This window comes from Salmo salar, chromosome 25 (genome assembly GCF_965601325.2).
Source record: "Salmo salar chromosome 25, fSalSal1, whole genome shotgun sequence".
NCBI classification, from domain to species: domain Eukaryota; kingdom Metazoa; phylum Chordata; class Actinopteri; order Salmoniformes; family Salmonidae; genus Salmo; species Salmo salar.
The window spans coordinates 7,441,016-7,457,543 of NC_138315.1; the positions used below are offsets into that span (position 1 = coordinate 7,441,016).

Consider the following 16,528-nt stretch of genomic DNA (forward strand, 5'->3'; position numbering starts at 1 on the left):
GAGTAGGCTAAACTAGCTAGCTACATTTGCTAACTAAGTGAAAGTATAAAAAAATACAACCAAATATCCTGTAGATAGTGCTCTCTCTTGCTTTTAATTTAGTTAGAAATTAATTTGTTCAACTTGTCTTTCTCTCTCTTTGAGTCAACTATACTCACCACATTTTATGCACTTCAGTGCTAGCTAGCTGTAGCTTATGCTTTCAGTATACTTTGACGATTGGGTGGACAGCATGACAGTTCATGCTGCAAGAGCTCTGATTGCTTGGAGGATGTACTCCAGTAGTTGTCACAATTACTGTGTAAGTCAATGGAAGGGGGTGAGAACCTCAAGCCTATTAGGTTTTGTATTGATGTCAATGGAACCAGAGGAGGGCAGAAGCTAGCTGTCCTCCGGCTACACCATGGTACTACCCTACAGAGTGCTGCTGAGGCTACTGTAGACCATTGCAAAACAGTGTTTTAATTAATTATTTGGTGACGTGAACATATTTAGCATAGTTTTATCTAAAAAGGATGTTTTTAATGTTACACAATTTTTATGAAATTCACTGAGAAGGATAATTCTCCCGTTCCTCCTCTGAGGAGCCTCAACTGCTGGTAACCCTCTGGCTGTCAGATCACTCCCTGCAAATTTCCCCGCAGGAAGCTAGGGGTTTGAACCGATAACCTGCCGGTAATCAGCCTGCATTTCTACCCTGAAGCTACTGCCGCCCCTATTAATTTTGCTCTTTCCTCACTCCTTTGCCTTTGTTCAACCATTTGACCTGGCTTATCAACCCTTCCCTCAAAGAAGGTAGTTCATAAATGTGGGTGAAACTATCCCTTAAAAGCTCCCTCCTAGCAGTTAAGCGCTTTAGGCCAGTAACCAAAAGGTCGCTGGTTCAAATCCCAGAGCCAGCAAGGTGCAAAAATGTGCCATTCTACCCTTCAAGACAGTTAACCCCCAACAACTGCTCCCCGGGTGCTGTTGATGTCGATTTAAGGCAGCCCCTCCCACCTCTGATTCAGATGGGTTGGCTTTGTCACACCCTGATCTGTTTCACCTGTTTTTGTGGTTGTCTCCACCCCCCTCCAGGTGTCGCTCTTCTTCTCCATTATCCCCAGTGTATTTATACCTGTGTCCTTTATCTGTTGCCAGTTCATTTTGTGGTCAAGCCTACCAGCGTTGCTCCTGTCTTTTTCTAATTCCTGTTTTCTAGTTTCCCGGTTTTGATCATTCTGCCTGCCTGCCATTCTAAACCTTGTCACACAACCCTGGATTACTGACCTCTGCCTGCCCTTGACGTTCCCCCCCCCCCCCCCCCCGTTCTAGAAATAAACTTTTGTTACTTCAACACTGTCTGCATCTGGGTCTTCTCCTGAAAGGTGATGGGTTAAATGCGGAAGACTCATTCAATTGTGCAACTGACTAGGTAACCCCTTTCTCTTTTGTAGCGGGGGAGATGGACCAAAAAATGCTCTTGCTTTTGGACGATTACACTATAGCCTGAAGTTAAAGAACATAAGACTTACACGCTTTGAGTATTCTGTAAATGCCACATTTTGTAAACACATTTTGTAAACACGAGGTCCTTGGGGGACACACATGAACACATAGGACTGTGGACACACCAAGCGACACACCAAGCTTGAGCAGTAGCCGGGTCTTGCCAGGTATACTGTATGTTGAAAGATGTGTATTTTGTAAACTGATTGTTAAAAGGAATTTATAATTTATTTATTACTTTCCTTACTCTCCAGTCCTCATATTCTAAAATGTAATGATTTCCATCTAACAGGTTGGGACCAATATGCTTGAGTACCTGCACCAGGCAGAGGTGACCAGACCCTACGCATTTGTGTGGGTGCTTGGGGACTGCTCACAGGTGTTTACAGTCATTAGTGGACAGGCATTGGAGCAAGGTACATTGCTTGGGATACTGGATGTGTGCTTCAAGTCCTATTATGTGTTTGATATCAACTTTACCAGACTGTGTGCTCCAGCATGGTAAGTACTACAGACCAGTATATCAGCAGTCAGGAACAGAATCCCTGCAGTAAGACTGTTGCAAAGCATGTCTTTTAGTCATGCTTAGTCCATGTCCTTAGTAGAGTGAACTTCAAATGTAATTTTTTACACCTGTTCTCTGTGTAACATTGTTTTGACTTGACCCAAATGTTGACCATTATTGTATGGCAAAACAGCAGGATGTGTGTGTGCTGTCACCTAAGATAGCTAAAGTGTGTTAGTGAATATGCTAATCTATTGATTAGCTCTGGCACTGTCTGATAGACAGATCTGTGTTAATATCGCTTAAGACAGTCTCACGGATGCATTCTTTGTTTTTCCTCAGATTGCAATCCGAGTGTGCACATGAAGTTCAGCTGAGGCTTTAGTCTGTTTGGTTAATGAAATAATATAAATCAATTTTAATAATCAATCCTAGTTTATGAAATTACAAATACTTAGACAATAGGGCTTTGTTTCAATTTGCTATTTAAAAAAATATATATTCTTGTACATTGTGGACAATTCTGTGCTGTGATGTATATGTTCTGAAGTGCAGGCATTAGAAATTAATTATTGGACATTCAACATTGTATCTTGATTGTGTGTCGGAAAAGGAGGGAGTGGTATGGTAGAAAAGGAAAATATGTAAGCAAAATTGAAATTAGTATTACACTGAAAATAACCCAAGGATTACATAAAAAAATTACCCAGGTGCTGGGTCAATCCCCCAACCCAACACGCTGGGTTGTTTTAACCCAGCATTATAGTGTAATTTACCCAGCAGCTGGGTCAAGCGCTCAACCTGAGGCGATGGGTTAGAAGCACAACCCAAACCCGCTGGGTTGAATCAATCCAATGCTGCTTAAATCCAATATTTACCCAGCGCTGGGTTGTTGAAATGACCCAAATTGGGTTATTTTTAACACAGTATTTTTTTTAAATGTAACAGTAGTTAATATTGGAAAATAATATGAATTGCCATATTAGGCATTACTCAATTTCTACCTGACAAAATAAAATGTTTTCAGTATCCTAATTTAGTTTTTGTTTTGTGATTGTTTCAGTGCATGCATTCAACAAGCTTTTGACTTCCACAGGGCTGCCATCTCCAAGTTCAGTCAAAGGCAATAGCTCTGAACTGGGTTTCATTTTAGTTGTATTTGTTAAAATGTTGTTAATTATCTTAAACTTTCATTGGTTGAAATCTATTTCTCAGTTATCACTTGGCACATAAATAATTATGTAGTTGCCCCTTTAAACATTCAAAGGTCAACATGCCCATAGTGTTCACATTTCTCTCATGTTAATGTTGTAGCTACATAAAAATATTAAATAATCAATTTATTATGGTAACATCCAGTCTTTGCCCTTTTTTCATTACCATGCTGATTTCAAGTTGTATTGGATTTATTTTTCAATGTTAAGACATTGACTACATGTTAAGTATGTTTAGTTTTTTCTATGAAAAGTTTATTTAAAGTTGTGACTTTGATTATGTAGATACATTTCACACTGTAACCAAAAAACGGATTTAATTTGCATATGTGTACTTTTTGCAACAAAAAGTTTGCAACAAATTTGCAGCAAAATGTGAATGTTCCCTACAAGTTTGCCCGAGAATAGTTTGCCAGAAGTTCACAAGTTGACACAAATTTATCGCAAGAGATTGCCACAACTAATTTGCATGTGAAAATATGAGCTTGCTGCAAATTTGTGACTAATTGACCAAAGGTGTGCCACAACTGTTTGCCAGAAGCCTGTTTTTCGGTAAGGGTTGTCTTGCAGTAAGTTGACTATTCATATCATCAAATGTTGTAATCAATTAGGCAAGACACCAATGACAATGGTAACTGAACCACATATGAAACATCATGATTGAGGTGTATCTTGAGTGTCTGCCATTTGTGAGGGATGGCAGATTCCTCAACTGGCAGCTTCATTAAATAGTACCCACAAAACATGAGTCTCAACGTCAACAGTGAAGATGCGACTCCAGGATGCTGGCCTTCCTCTGTCCAGAGTCTGTTCTTTTGCCCATCTTAATATTTTATTTTTATTGGCGAGTCTGAGATTTGGCTTTTTCTTTGCAACTCTGCCTAGAAGTCCAGCATCCCGGAGTCATCGCTTCACTGTTGACGTTTAGACTGGTGTTTTGCGGGTACTATTTAATGAAGCTGCCAATTGAGGACTTGTGAGGCGTCTGTTTCTCAAACTAGACACTCTAATGTACTTGTCCTCTTGCTCAGTTGTACACCAGGGCCTCCCACTCTTTCAATTCTGGTTAGAGCCTGTTTGCGCTGTTCTATGAAGGGAGTAGTATACAGCGTTGTACGAGATCTTCAGTTTCTTGGCAATTTCTCGCATGGAATAGCCTTAATTTCTCAGAACAAGAATAGACTGACGTGTTTGAGAAGAAAGTTATTTGTTTCTAGCCATTTCGAGCCTGTAATCGAACCCGCAAAGGCTGATGCTCCAGATACTCAACTAGTCTAAAGAAGGCCAGTTTTATTGCTTCTTTAATCAGGACTACAGTTTTCAGCTGTGCTAATATAATTTCAAAAGGGTTTTCTAATGATCAATTAGCCTTTTAAAATGATAAACTTGGATTAGCTAATACAACGTGCCATTGGAACACCGGAGTGATGGTTGCTGATATTCCATTAAAAAATCTACCGTTTCCAGCTACAATTGTCATTTACAACATTAACAATGTCTATACTGTATTTGTCATCAATTTGATGGACAAAAAAAATTGCTTTTCTTTCAATAACAAGGACATTTCTAAGTCAGCCCAAACTTTTGAACAGTGGTATATGTAGGATCTTAATTGGATCACTCTGTTGCAGGAGAACCTTCCTACATTGCAGGAAATGTAAAACTTGTAATGTATTTGAGGTTTAAAAAGGATTATAACGTTTGTAATTCCCACTGAAATTTCAGACTTGGTTTTCTCTTACAAAAAATGTATCAACCCCAACAAAAATGTCCATTAAATATATTCCACGTAATTCACATTTCCTGTTGCTGCAGGATTGTTTTCCTGCTGGAGCAAATTGGCTCAAATTAAGATCCTACACCTGTATATAGGGTCGCAAAATTCCTGGAGATTTCAATAAACTCCCTAGTTTTTCCCAAAATCCTGGTTGGAGGATTCCCGGAATCAGGAGTGAATAAAGAGAATCTGGTTTCCTACAACCAGGATTTCTGGAAAACCAGGGAATTTATTGAAAGTTACAGGAATTTTGCAACCCTACCTATATCTGTGACAATAAAACACACCCCTGAGAGCAAACATTGAATTCTGACCATAGTTTCATTTTGACACCTGATTTGTTTATTTTACCAATAGCTATTTTTTCTTCTCTATGTCATGTTGGTTTTTCCTAATGCAGTGTTTCACAATATATTCCTGGGGGACCTCTCAGGGGATGCACAATTTTGCTCAGTCTCGGCGCAATACACCTGATTCAACTAATCAAGAGCTTGGTGTTTAGTTAAATCAGGTGTTTTAGTGCTGGGCTATAAATGCGGTGAATCATATACAATTGTTAAAGTGAAAATTTGACTTAAGTGGAAGTTAGGATTCACCCCATAGTTTTAAAATGGAACGTCATGCAACATCATACGTTATCTGTTAGTGTTGGGGGGAAATTGATATACTTCAATTTTGCGATATCATTTTGGATGATATTATATACAGTAGATACTTTGACTCTAAGACATTTTCATTTTTTGGTAGATAGCTTTAGCTAGCACTAGTCGGCTGTACCTGTGCCAAAACTCCGGTAATTTTCATCTTATAGCTTGTTCTCATATTCTTTTTAATTCAATAATGAGCCAACGTGTTCAGCACTTTTATTTCCATGACTGATCAAAAGTATTTTTCTCATGCTCTTTCTTGTCTCTCTGCACCAGGCATACACTGAGTATACAAAACATTAAGACTACCTGCTCTTTCCATGACAGACTGAACAGGTGAATCCAGGTGAAAGCTATCATCCCTAATTGATGTCACTTGTTTAATCCACTTCAATCAGTGTAGATGAAGGGGAGGAGATAGGTTAAAGAAGGATTTGTAAGTCTTGAGACGTGGATTGTGTATGTGTGCCTTTGAACAGGTCATGGTAGTAGGTGCCAGGCACACCAGTTTGTGTCAAGAACTTCAAAGCTGCTGGGTTTTTATGCTCAATAGTTTCCCATGTGTATCAAGAATGGTCTACCACCCATTGGACATCCAGACAACTTGGCATAACTGTGGAAAGCATTGGAGTCAACATGGGCCAGCATCCCTGTGGAATGCTTTCGACACCTTGTAGAGTCCATGCACCGATGAATTGAGGCTGTTCTGATGGCAAAAGGGGAGTGGGTGCAACTCAATATTAGGAAGGTGTTCCTAATGTTTGGTATACTCAGTGTATCATGAGCAATATGTTTGGAACATCAAATAAAATTGCAATAAAATCACAGTATCCAATCGCATACATATAGAACCGTGAGGATCATGAGAATTGCAAAAGATATCATATTGGCATCTAATTATTGTGATAATGTCGTATCATGAGGCCACTGGCAGTTCCCAGCCCCATTATCAGCCCACAGTGATTTGAGTCAAATACCTTTTCCTTGTCACTCTTTCAGACTCAGAGACCACAGAAGACGAAGGTGGAGACCCCATTGAGACTAAAGAAGGAAGCAGAGGTCTTCAGGACCAGGCTATGCATGCAGGTATGGTGTCTTTTCTAATCATCCCTGTCTCAAATGCATGAAGGATAATGTATTAAACATCAACAGTTTCATGTGTGTAACTATTACACATTGTCAAATACAGTGCCTTGCAAAAGTATTCATCCCCCTTGCCGTTTCTTATTTTATTGCATTACAACCTGTAATTTAAATAGATTTTTATTTGGATTTTATGTAAAGGACATACACAAAACAGTCCAAATTGGTGAAGTGAAATGAAAAAAAAATGTTGTTTCAAAAAATTCCCCCCCACCCAAAAAACAGAAAAGTGGTGCGTGCATATGTATTCACCCCCTTTGCTATGAAGCCTCTAAATAAGATCTGGTGCAACCAATTACCTTCAGAAGTCACATAATTAGTTAAATAAAGTCCACCTGTGTGCAATCTAAGTGGCACATGATCTGTCACATGATCTCAGTATATATATACACCTGTTCTGAAAGGCCCCAGAGTCTCCCCCGCAACCACCACCAAGCAAGCGGCAATATGAAGACCAAGGAGCTCTCCAAACAGGTCAGGGACAAAGTTGTGGAGAAGCACAGATCAGGGTTGGGTTATAAAAAAAGATCTGAAACTTTGAACATCCCATGGAGCACCATTAAATACATTATACCATTTTTTTAAGAATATGGCACCACAACAAATCTGCCGAGAGAGGGCCACCCACCAAAACTCACTGACCAGGCAAGGAGGGCATTAATCAGAGAGTCAACAAAGAGACCAAAGATAATCCTCAAGGAGCTGCAAAGCTCCACAGCGGAGATTGGAGTATCTGTCCATAGGACCACTTTAAGCCATACACTCCACAGAGCTGGGCTTTACAGAAGAGTGGCCATAAAAAAAGACATTGCTTAAAGTGTTCACAAAAAGACATGTGGGAGACTCCCAAAACATATGGAAGAAGGTACTCTGGTCAGATGAGACTGAAATTGAGCATTTTGGCCATCAAAATAAACGCTATGTCTGGCGCAAACCCAACACCTCATGACCCTGAGAACACCATCCCCACAGTGAAGGATGGTGGAGGCAGCATCATGCTTTGGGGATGGTTTTCATCGACAGGGACTGGGAAACTGGTCAGGAATGATGGATGGCGCTAAATACAGGGCAATTCTTGAGGGAAACCTGTTTGTCTTCCAAAGATTTGTTCACCTTCCAGCAGGACAGTGACCCTAAGCATACTGCTAAAGCAACACTCAAGTGGTTTATGGGGAAACATTTAAAAGTCTTGGAATGGCCTAGTCAAAGCCCAGACCTCAATCCAATTGAGATTCTGTGGTATGATTTAAAGATTGCTGTACATCAGCGGAACCCATCCAACTTGAGCGGTTTTGAGCTGGAGCAGTTTTGCCTTGAAGAATGGGAAACAATCCCAGTGGCTAGATGTGCCAAGCTTATAGAGACATACCCCAAGAGACTTGCAGCTCTAATTGCTGCAAAAGGTGGCAAGACAAAGTGGGGGGGTGAATAGTTATGCATGCAAAGAATTTCTGTTTTTTGTCTCATTTCTTGCTTGTTTCACAATAAAAAATATTTTCCTTCTTCAAAGTGAAAGGCATGTTGTGTAAATCAAATGATACAAACCCCCCAATAATCTATTTTAATTCCAGGTTGTAAGGCAACAAAATAGGAAAAATGCCAATGGGGGTGAATACTTTTACAAGCCACTGTACACTGCATAACCAAAAGTATGTGGACACCTACTCGTCGAACATCTCATTCCAAAGTCATGGGCATTAATATGGAGTTGGTCCCACTTTGCTGTTATTACAGCCTCCACTCTTTTGGGAAGGCTTTCCACTTGATGTTGGAACAGTGCTGCGGGGACTCACTTCCATTCAGCCATGAGCATTAGTGAGGTCAGGCACTGATGTTGGGTGATAAGGCCTGGCTTGCAGTCGGCGTTCCAATTCATCCTCCTTGGTATTCATTTGGGTTGAGGTCAGGGCTCTGCGCAGGCCAGTCAAGTTTTCCACACTGATCTCGGCAAGCCATTTCTGTATAGACCTTGTTTTGTGCACGGGGGTCTTCTCCAAACTGTTACCACAAAGATGGAAGCACAGAATCGTCTAGGATGTCACTCCAGAGAACGTGTTTCCACTGCTCCAGAGTCCAATGGCAGCAAGCTTTACACCACTCCAGCTGGCGATTTGGCATTGCGCATGGTGATCTAAGGCTTGTGTGCGGCTGCTCGGCCATGGAAACCCATTTCATGAAGCTCCTGACGAACAATAATTGTGCTGACGTTGCTTCCAGAGGCAGTTTGGAATTCAGTAGTGAGTCTTGCAACCGACGACAGATGATTTTTACACGCTACGTGCTTCAGCACTCGGCAGTCCTATTCTGTGAGCATGTGTGGCCTACCACTTCGCGGCTGAGCCATTATTGCTCCTAGACATTTCCACTTCATAATAACAGCACTTACAGTTAACCGGGGCAGCTCTAGCAGGGCAGAAATTTGACGAACTGACTTGTTGGAAAGGTGGCATCCGTTGAAGGTACCAGATTGAAAGTCACTGAGCTCTTCAGTAAGCCAATGTTTGTCTACGGAGATTGCATGGCTGTGTGCTCGATTTTTCTACACCTGTCAGCAGTGGATGTGGGTGAAATAGCCGAATCCACTAATTTGAAGGGGTGTCCACATACTATAGTGTACATTCTAGACATTTTGCTTGATTGAAGGGTATTGCCTCAAATATTATATTTTGTGAACACCTGTGTAGTATCAAAGTTTCATGGTAGTTGTAGACTTTATTCATCACATTCTCTGCACCAGATAGCTGAATATAATTTATGCCATGATTTGGGTTCACAGAATTGTCTGTGTAGAAAGGAAAAGGACTTTTCTTTTACATATTTACTATGGATTTGAATAGGAACATTGCTCTTTATAAATCCAGGGCTAAGGCATATTTATCCTATCTGTTACTGACAGTTGCAGGTCTTGTGTATTACAGTGTGCTTATGTAACTATTTTTTGCATGTCTGAAGCTTATATCTGAGTCAGCCTTTGTTATCTTAACTATGCCAACTGAGGTACTAGATTATTTCAAGTAGAAACTAATGACTGAACTATAGGCTAAACACACAATATTATAATTTGTTCATGTTTTATCTTGCCACAGGGGACAGAATGATGGACAGCTGGGGCGAAGAACTTCAAACCATCTCCAAGCCCGCCAGGCAAGCAAACAGTGTGGAGCAAGCACAAAGGGGTCAATTCTCTGATTGGAGCATCATATGTTAATCTAACCCGGCCAGTAGGGGAGTCCAATGAAAGTCTGTCTTTAGCTAGCGGTTACTATGACAGCAGGTTCAGTATCTATAAATGGATACTCAAACCATACTCCTTTAGGTTAACATTACCAAGAAGCCTGGATAATACACTTAAGAAAGATTAAAAGATTAAAGCACAACAAATACAACACAAGTTAATAACAGTTTTTCAGTTGACCTTCTAGTATACTGTGCAACACATAATAATGCTTTAAGAAATGGATTGTTGCCCCTGTGAAACCTCCCACTTGAAAAACTATGAAGTTACTGGGATGTGTATTCATTTGCTGTCACCACATGACTGGAGGTGCAGGTGATATACTGAGCAGGATCACTCAGAGTATGTATTATTTAAGAAACTGTAAGAACAGATTTCACTACTGACTAGTAAACATTCCTTAAAGACACAATCTGCGATTGATACATTTTGGGAGTTTTGTATTAAAAATGTAGTCTCAAATTTTAGTTTAATTTCAGCTAGTAGCTTTGAAAGTGGTACTCAAGCCAAAGCAGGTCCCTGTTTTTTTGTGTAATTCCTGTGATATGTTACAAATACAATTTGTGCTGCTTAAGATCCTAGAGTGCCTCTTTAATTATATACATGTATACCCCTCAAACACAACTCTGGACCTCGAAGCCAGTTCCACTGGGTTTTTTCATTGTTCCCCTCTAGTTAGGGATTGATTTAGACCTGTGACACCAGGTGGGGGGAATTAATTATCAGGTAAAACAGAAAACACGCAGGCTCTGGCCTCGTAGGGTAAGAGTTGAATACCCCTGATATATACCCATTGATTCTTATACAAGAGTATAACTTCTAAATTCTTCATGAGCTTAGTTCAATTGTCGTATCCCATCAGAACCCAAAATATGTCATTGGAAACAAACACTGTATTGCCTCAAACCATGGTTAAAACGATCATTAAGATCTCATGGATGGTCTGTCCTTGCATCCATAGCTCTGTCTATGAGTTTGAGAGTGGTTACATTACTCCAGCCCCATCCCTCAGATGTTTACCAAATCAGTGGTGGGGTGATCCACTTTGTTATGGTTGAACTGCAGATTGCCAGTTTAAGCATCAACTTGCTTTCTGGCCTTTATTCAGATTAATTCTCATTTTGGCTTACGCTTTCCTTTGACTCCCCCATTGCACAATTTGTTTTCTCAATTTTGACCCATCATTCATTGAATGAAAAGAAAGTGGCCAAATGTTTTATGCATGCATGCAAGCAAGCAGGTACTGTACTCCAAACTTCAATTTTGAAGCATTGCCTTGCTTCATTAGCTTTGTTTGGACTTCACATGGGTGCACTGTGTGGCTATATGGTTGAATATGTTCCCGAGAATAAATCACTTTTCTCCCGGGTAACCCGGTGTTTCCAGCCAAAACCATAAGTTTCATTCGAAAGCACTATAAAGCATATATATAGGCCTATGTCTGGATTTGATTAGAATAAAAAATTATGTCCAGCAAATGTCCAGCAAGCTATACTAGTCTATCTTTTCCTGCATGAGACTCCAAGAGCTATGGAGCGTTTTTTTAAGGAGAGAGGCCAGCGGAGCACAAGTGTGTGCGTATTAGGCAAGAGACAGAGGCTATAAGTTAGAAGCTTTGAATGGAGTTAATGGAGAGAGAAACACTGCGAGAGTGCTCGTGCGTGCACATGATTTAAAGCAGCGATATTTGAGTGATAGGCTGTTTAGACGTGCATTCGGTCTTTATCCTGTTAGGGCTAGGGGGCAGTATTGACACGGCTGGATAAAAAACGTACCCGATTTAATCTGGTTACTACTCCTGCCCAGTAACTAGAATATGCATATAATTATTGGCTTTGGATAGAAAACACTCCAAAGTTTCTAAAACTGTTTGAATGGTGTCTGTGAGTATAACAGAACTCAAATGGCAGGTCAAAACCTGAGAAGATTCTGTAGAGGAAGTACCCTGTCTGACCATTTCTTGGCCTTCTTTGCCATCTCTATCCATTACAAAGGATCTCTGCTGTTACGTGACACTTCCTACGGCTCCAATGGGCTCTCAGAAGGCGGCAAAAAGCTGAATCGTGGCTTTGCAGGCTCTGGTTGAAAAAAAGTAGCGCGTTTGGGTAGTGGCTGGTTACAGTACTGTGAGACTCAGGCGCGTGCCCGCGTCGACCGAATGCTTTGTTTTCTTTCCTCTGTTTACCTAAACAGAGATTCCCGGTCGGAATATTATTGCTTTTTTACGAGAAAAATGGCATAAAAATGGATTTTAAACAGCGGTTGACATGCTTCGAAGTACGGTAATGGAATATTTAGACATTTTTTGTCACGAATTGCGCCATGCTCGTGACCCTGATTTACCATTTCGGATAGTGTCTGGAACGCACGAACAAAACGCCGCTATTTGAATATAACGATGGATTATTTTGGACCAAACCAACATTTGTTATTGAAGTAGCAGTCCTGGGAGTGCATTCTGACGAAGACAACAAAGGTAATCAAACTTTTGTAATAGTAAATCTGACTATGGTCAGGGCTAAACTTGGTGGGTGTCTAAATGGCTAGCCGTGATGGCTGGGCTATCTACTGAGAATATTGCAAAATGTGCTTTCACCGAAAAGCTATTTTAAAATCGGACACCTCGATTGCACAAAGGAGTTCTGTATCTATAATTCTTAAAATAATTGTTATGTTTTTTGTGAACGTTTATCGTGAGTAATTTAGTAAATTGTTAGTAAATTCCCCGGAAGTTTGCGGGGGGTATGCTAGTTCTGAACGTCACATGCTAATGTAAAAAGCTGGTTTTTGATATAAATATGAACTTGATTGAACAAAACATGCATGTATTGTATAACATAATGTCCTAGGGTTGTCATCTGATGAAGATCATCAAAGGTGAGTGCTGCATTTAGCTGTCTTCTGGGTTTTGGTGACATTATATGCTGGCTTGAAAAATGGGTGTCTGATTATTTCTGGCTTGGTACTCTGCTGACATAATCTAATGTTTTGCTTTCGTTGTAAAGCCTTTTTGAAATCGGACAGTGTGGTTAGATTAACGAGAGTCTTGTCTTTAAATAGCTGTAAAATAGTCATATGTTTGAGAAATTGAAGTAATAGGATTTTTAAGGTTTTGAAAATCGCGCCACAGGCTGCAAGTGGCTGTTACGTAGGTGGGACGAATTCGTCCCGCCTAGCCCAGAGAGGTTAAAATGCTGTAAAATAGTCATATGTTTGAGAAATTGAAGTAATAGCATTTCTAAGGTATTTGAAAATCGCGCCACGGGATTCAACTGGCTGTTGCGTAGGTGGGACGAATTCGTCCCGCCTAGCCCAGGGAGGTTATATTACTGCCGCGGACTATGCTGTAGAAAATGTAGTACTACCTGTCACGAGAAAAAAAAGTTACCATGATGAGATGATAGGTCTACATGCATTGTGAAATGTGCTCTATACTGAGATGGGCTGTCTGTCCCCACCCTGAGCATTGATGATTCATCATGCAGAGGCTGTAGAGAAGACAGATTTAGACATTGCATATACTGTAATTTAACAGTTCCATTTCATGCCATGCTCTTCATATAAATAATTTATTATAATTTACCGGTTTCTTGCAGTTATTTTTCCTGTGAAAAGGGAGTGGTTTTGGGTGGTAAACTGGGTCCCCGCCATTCAACCCTGATACAAACTGCCATCCAGAGCACTGTTTGCAATTCATTGTATGTGTGAGGTATCACTGACCCCTTTGGTTCTTCTCTGGTTGTTATGCATGCCATTGTTAAATAGATCATTTTCTGAATGCCATGCATGCTGTTTGCAATCTTCTGAATGAACGAACAGAATGATGTGTTTGACGTCTTTTGTTTCATAAACAGTGTAATTACATTGAAATAATTATATTATATAATTATATATGATAGTCTAGCATTACTCACACTGGCTCATGTATCATTTAGAACTCTTTAACATATATTTTCCCATAACCACATTTTCAGGAGCCAATCAGAAGAGTTTTTGAGGGAATCTCCCCAACAAGTCCTCCCACCGGCCTCCCCAAAAACGATCAAACGCCCCTCCACTTCTCCAATGCCAAGCCGCTCAGGTTCAGCACCAAACACACCCCTCACCCCCCGAAAGAAAGTTGTTGTGCCAACAGACTACCAAGACACTGTCCCTGGTGAATTTGAGGAGAAGGTGAAACATCCAAAATCATCAGCCATGTCTCTAAGCAGTACTCAGGACTCCCGTCCTCAGACGCCAGTCGGTGTCAGTGAGTACTCTCGCAAGGAATACCAAACTAGGCCATCCCCCAAACTGACCAGAGCAAGCTCCAAGATCTTTGAGAAGGTGCGCGGTTTCGAAGAGCGAAGGCGAAGTTATGATCATGAAGGCTCCATCTCGGGACGGTCCTGGGCCGGGTTCAATCGCGCCGGGTCCGTCGACTCGGACGATGGAGGGAGCCGGTTGGGCATCTCCAGAGAGAGTTCGAGGGAAGACCTACGAGAGGCTCTGAAGGAGGATGCTGCCGAACGGAGGTCTATGTTCAGACAGAAGGCTGCGTCCTTGGAGGACTGCAGGCCCCGTACCACCCAGAAGGTCCAGGAAATCGAGAACAAGTTCACTGAAGAGCTTCAACGAATCAAGAAGCTTGTGGGTAAACCTCACATGAGGAAGTCCTTCTCCACCGAGCAGCTCTCGCTCAGGGCAAGTGGCAGGCAGCCTTTGAGGAAGATTGAGCCCCTCCCACCTCAAATTCTCCAGAAGCTCCAGGAACGGGAACGTGCCCAGCACGAGAAGCAGCAGAAAGAGATGGAACAGCCCAAAGAAGTAGTGCCACCAAAATCACCACGACTACAGCTACAAGAACAAGCACGGCAGGGGCTGCCTTCGCCCCAAACCCAAGAGATTGAGCAACAGTCCATGAGTAGCATAACATTCAGTAGATTGGGAGAAGTAGCTGCCACTCCAGAATCTATGCAACTGGCTGACTTACCGGGACAGAGGCCAACAAGACAGGTAAATCAAGCCAGTCTAGTCAGGGAGATCCTTCAGAGGTCTCCATCACCAGCAAAGATGCAGATGCAGAGGGCTTACAATACATCGGCAAATTACCAACAGCGGGCAGAGTCACCAAGCAGAAATGTTGTCGAGATGACGCTACACAAAGTTGAACGCAGGCCAGAAAGCCCTCTTGTTCAGAGGATATATTGTATGCAAGAATCAAAGGACATCCAAGAATCTCCTGTGCAAAAGTCCCCAAAGGAAGAATCGCCAGGAACAAAAATACCTGTAGATGTAGCATTAAGAAAAGTAGAGGATAGACCAGAAAGTCCATTGGTACAGAGAACGCCAACCGTTGTACAAGAACGTACAATCCATCATCCGCAAAAACCTCCACGGCAGGCTACCTCTTCTACAAATGTTCCAGTTTCCCCATCTGAGGAGAAAATGGAAGTGGAGTTGATCAAGCCAGCCCCCAAGCTAATCATACCTACCATCATTGTTGAGGAAGAACCCTTGGAAGATGAAGTTCCTCCAGAGACTGACAAGTCTAAGAAGGCAACCAATGTGAAAGAAAGCCAAACACAGAAGACCAGGGGGAAGGGTCGCCGCAGTAGTCCCATGTCTCCAGAGTTAGGTGGGAATTATTTTCAATCTGTCTTTATTTATTAAAATGAAAATGTATGTTGTATCTTATCTCCCTTGTCTTTGCAAAGTTCAATTCTCATCGGTATTCCTTAGTTCTGAACACAGCCATGAATGTCTTTGTAATTACGTTTTGTAACTTGTGCAGATTCTTCAGACGACTCTTACGTGTCTGCTGAAGAGGACCCCTTGGAGGCCCCTATGTTTGAGTTTCCTCTTAAGGACACTGTGGTAACTGCTGGTACTGAGGTCCTGCTGAGAGTCATCATTGCTGGCATGCCTCCCCCAGAAGGCAAGCTATCTCTATCTCTATGTATCACTTTATAACAAAGTCTATATCCAGAATCTAAAAGGAGTCATCGGCTGCCCCCATGGCAGAACCTTTGATGAACCCTTTTGGGATCGAGGTTAAACAATTTCCAACCCAAAAGGATTTCTCGTTGAAAGGGTTCTCCAATGGGGACTGCCGAAGAACCATTTTGGAACTAAGAATGTAGTCACCAGCTTCACTCTGGTTTGTTGAGCACAAATTAATTTTTTATATCGCCTCAACTCTTATTTGTCTGTGTCCATATCTAGTTACCTGGACGAGAGACAATATCAAAATCCAAAACAGCTCAAACTATGGGATCAAAGCGGAGGGAGAGCGTTATTCACTTCTCATCAAATGTGCAAAACCAAGTGATGCTGGAACGTACTGTGTGACAGCTGCCAATGAGGCTGGGAAAACATCTAGCAGTGCCACACTTTCGATCAAACCAGGTAAGCATGAGTTGCAACATTGCATTGGTTGGGTCACCCTTTACTTAAAGTTGATTTAATAATACCTTGTTGTTATTACTAAACAAGAAGTGGTACTGAAGGTTAAAGACCTTCTGATTTACCAGCCCTTAC

General features: G+C 41.4%; 1 protein-coding gene across 1 annotated transcript in view; it reads left to right on the forward strand.

Moving 5' to 3' along the window:
* Nucleotides 1-16,528, forward strand: part of spegb (striated muscle enriched protein kinase b) — a 131,415-nt gene that overhangs the window by 30,415 nt on the left and 84,472 nt on the right. The window contains exons 2-6 of the mRNA XM_014172901.3: nt 6,631-6,717; nt 9,861-9,918; nt 13,984-15,626; nt 15,783-15,926; nt 16,214-16,396. Coding sequence (XP_014028376.3) covers nt 6,631-6,717; nt 9,861-9,918; nt 13,984-15,626; nt 15,783-15,926; nt 16,214-16,396 — 2,115 coding nt within the window. The remainder of the gene's footprint in view (nt 1-6,630; nt 6,718-9,860; nt 9,919-13,983; nt 15,627-15,782; nt 15,927-16,213; nt 16,397-16,528) is intronic.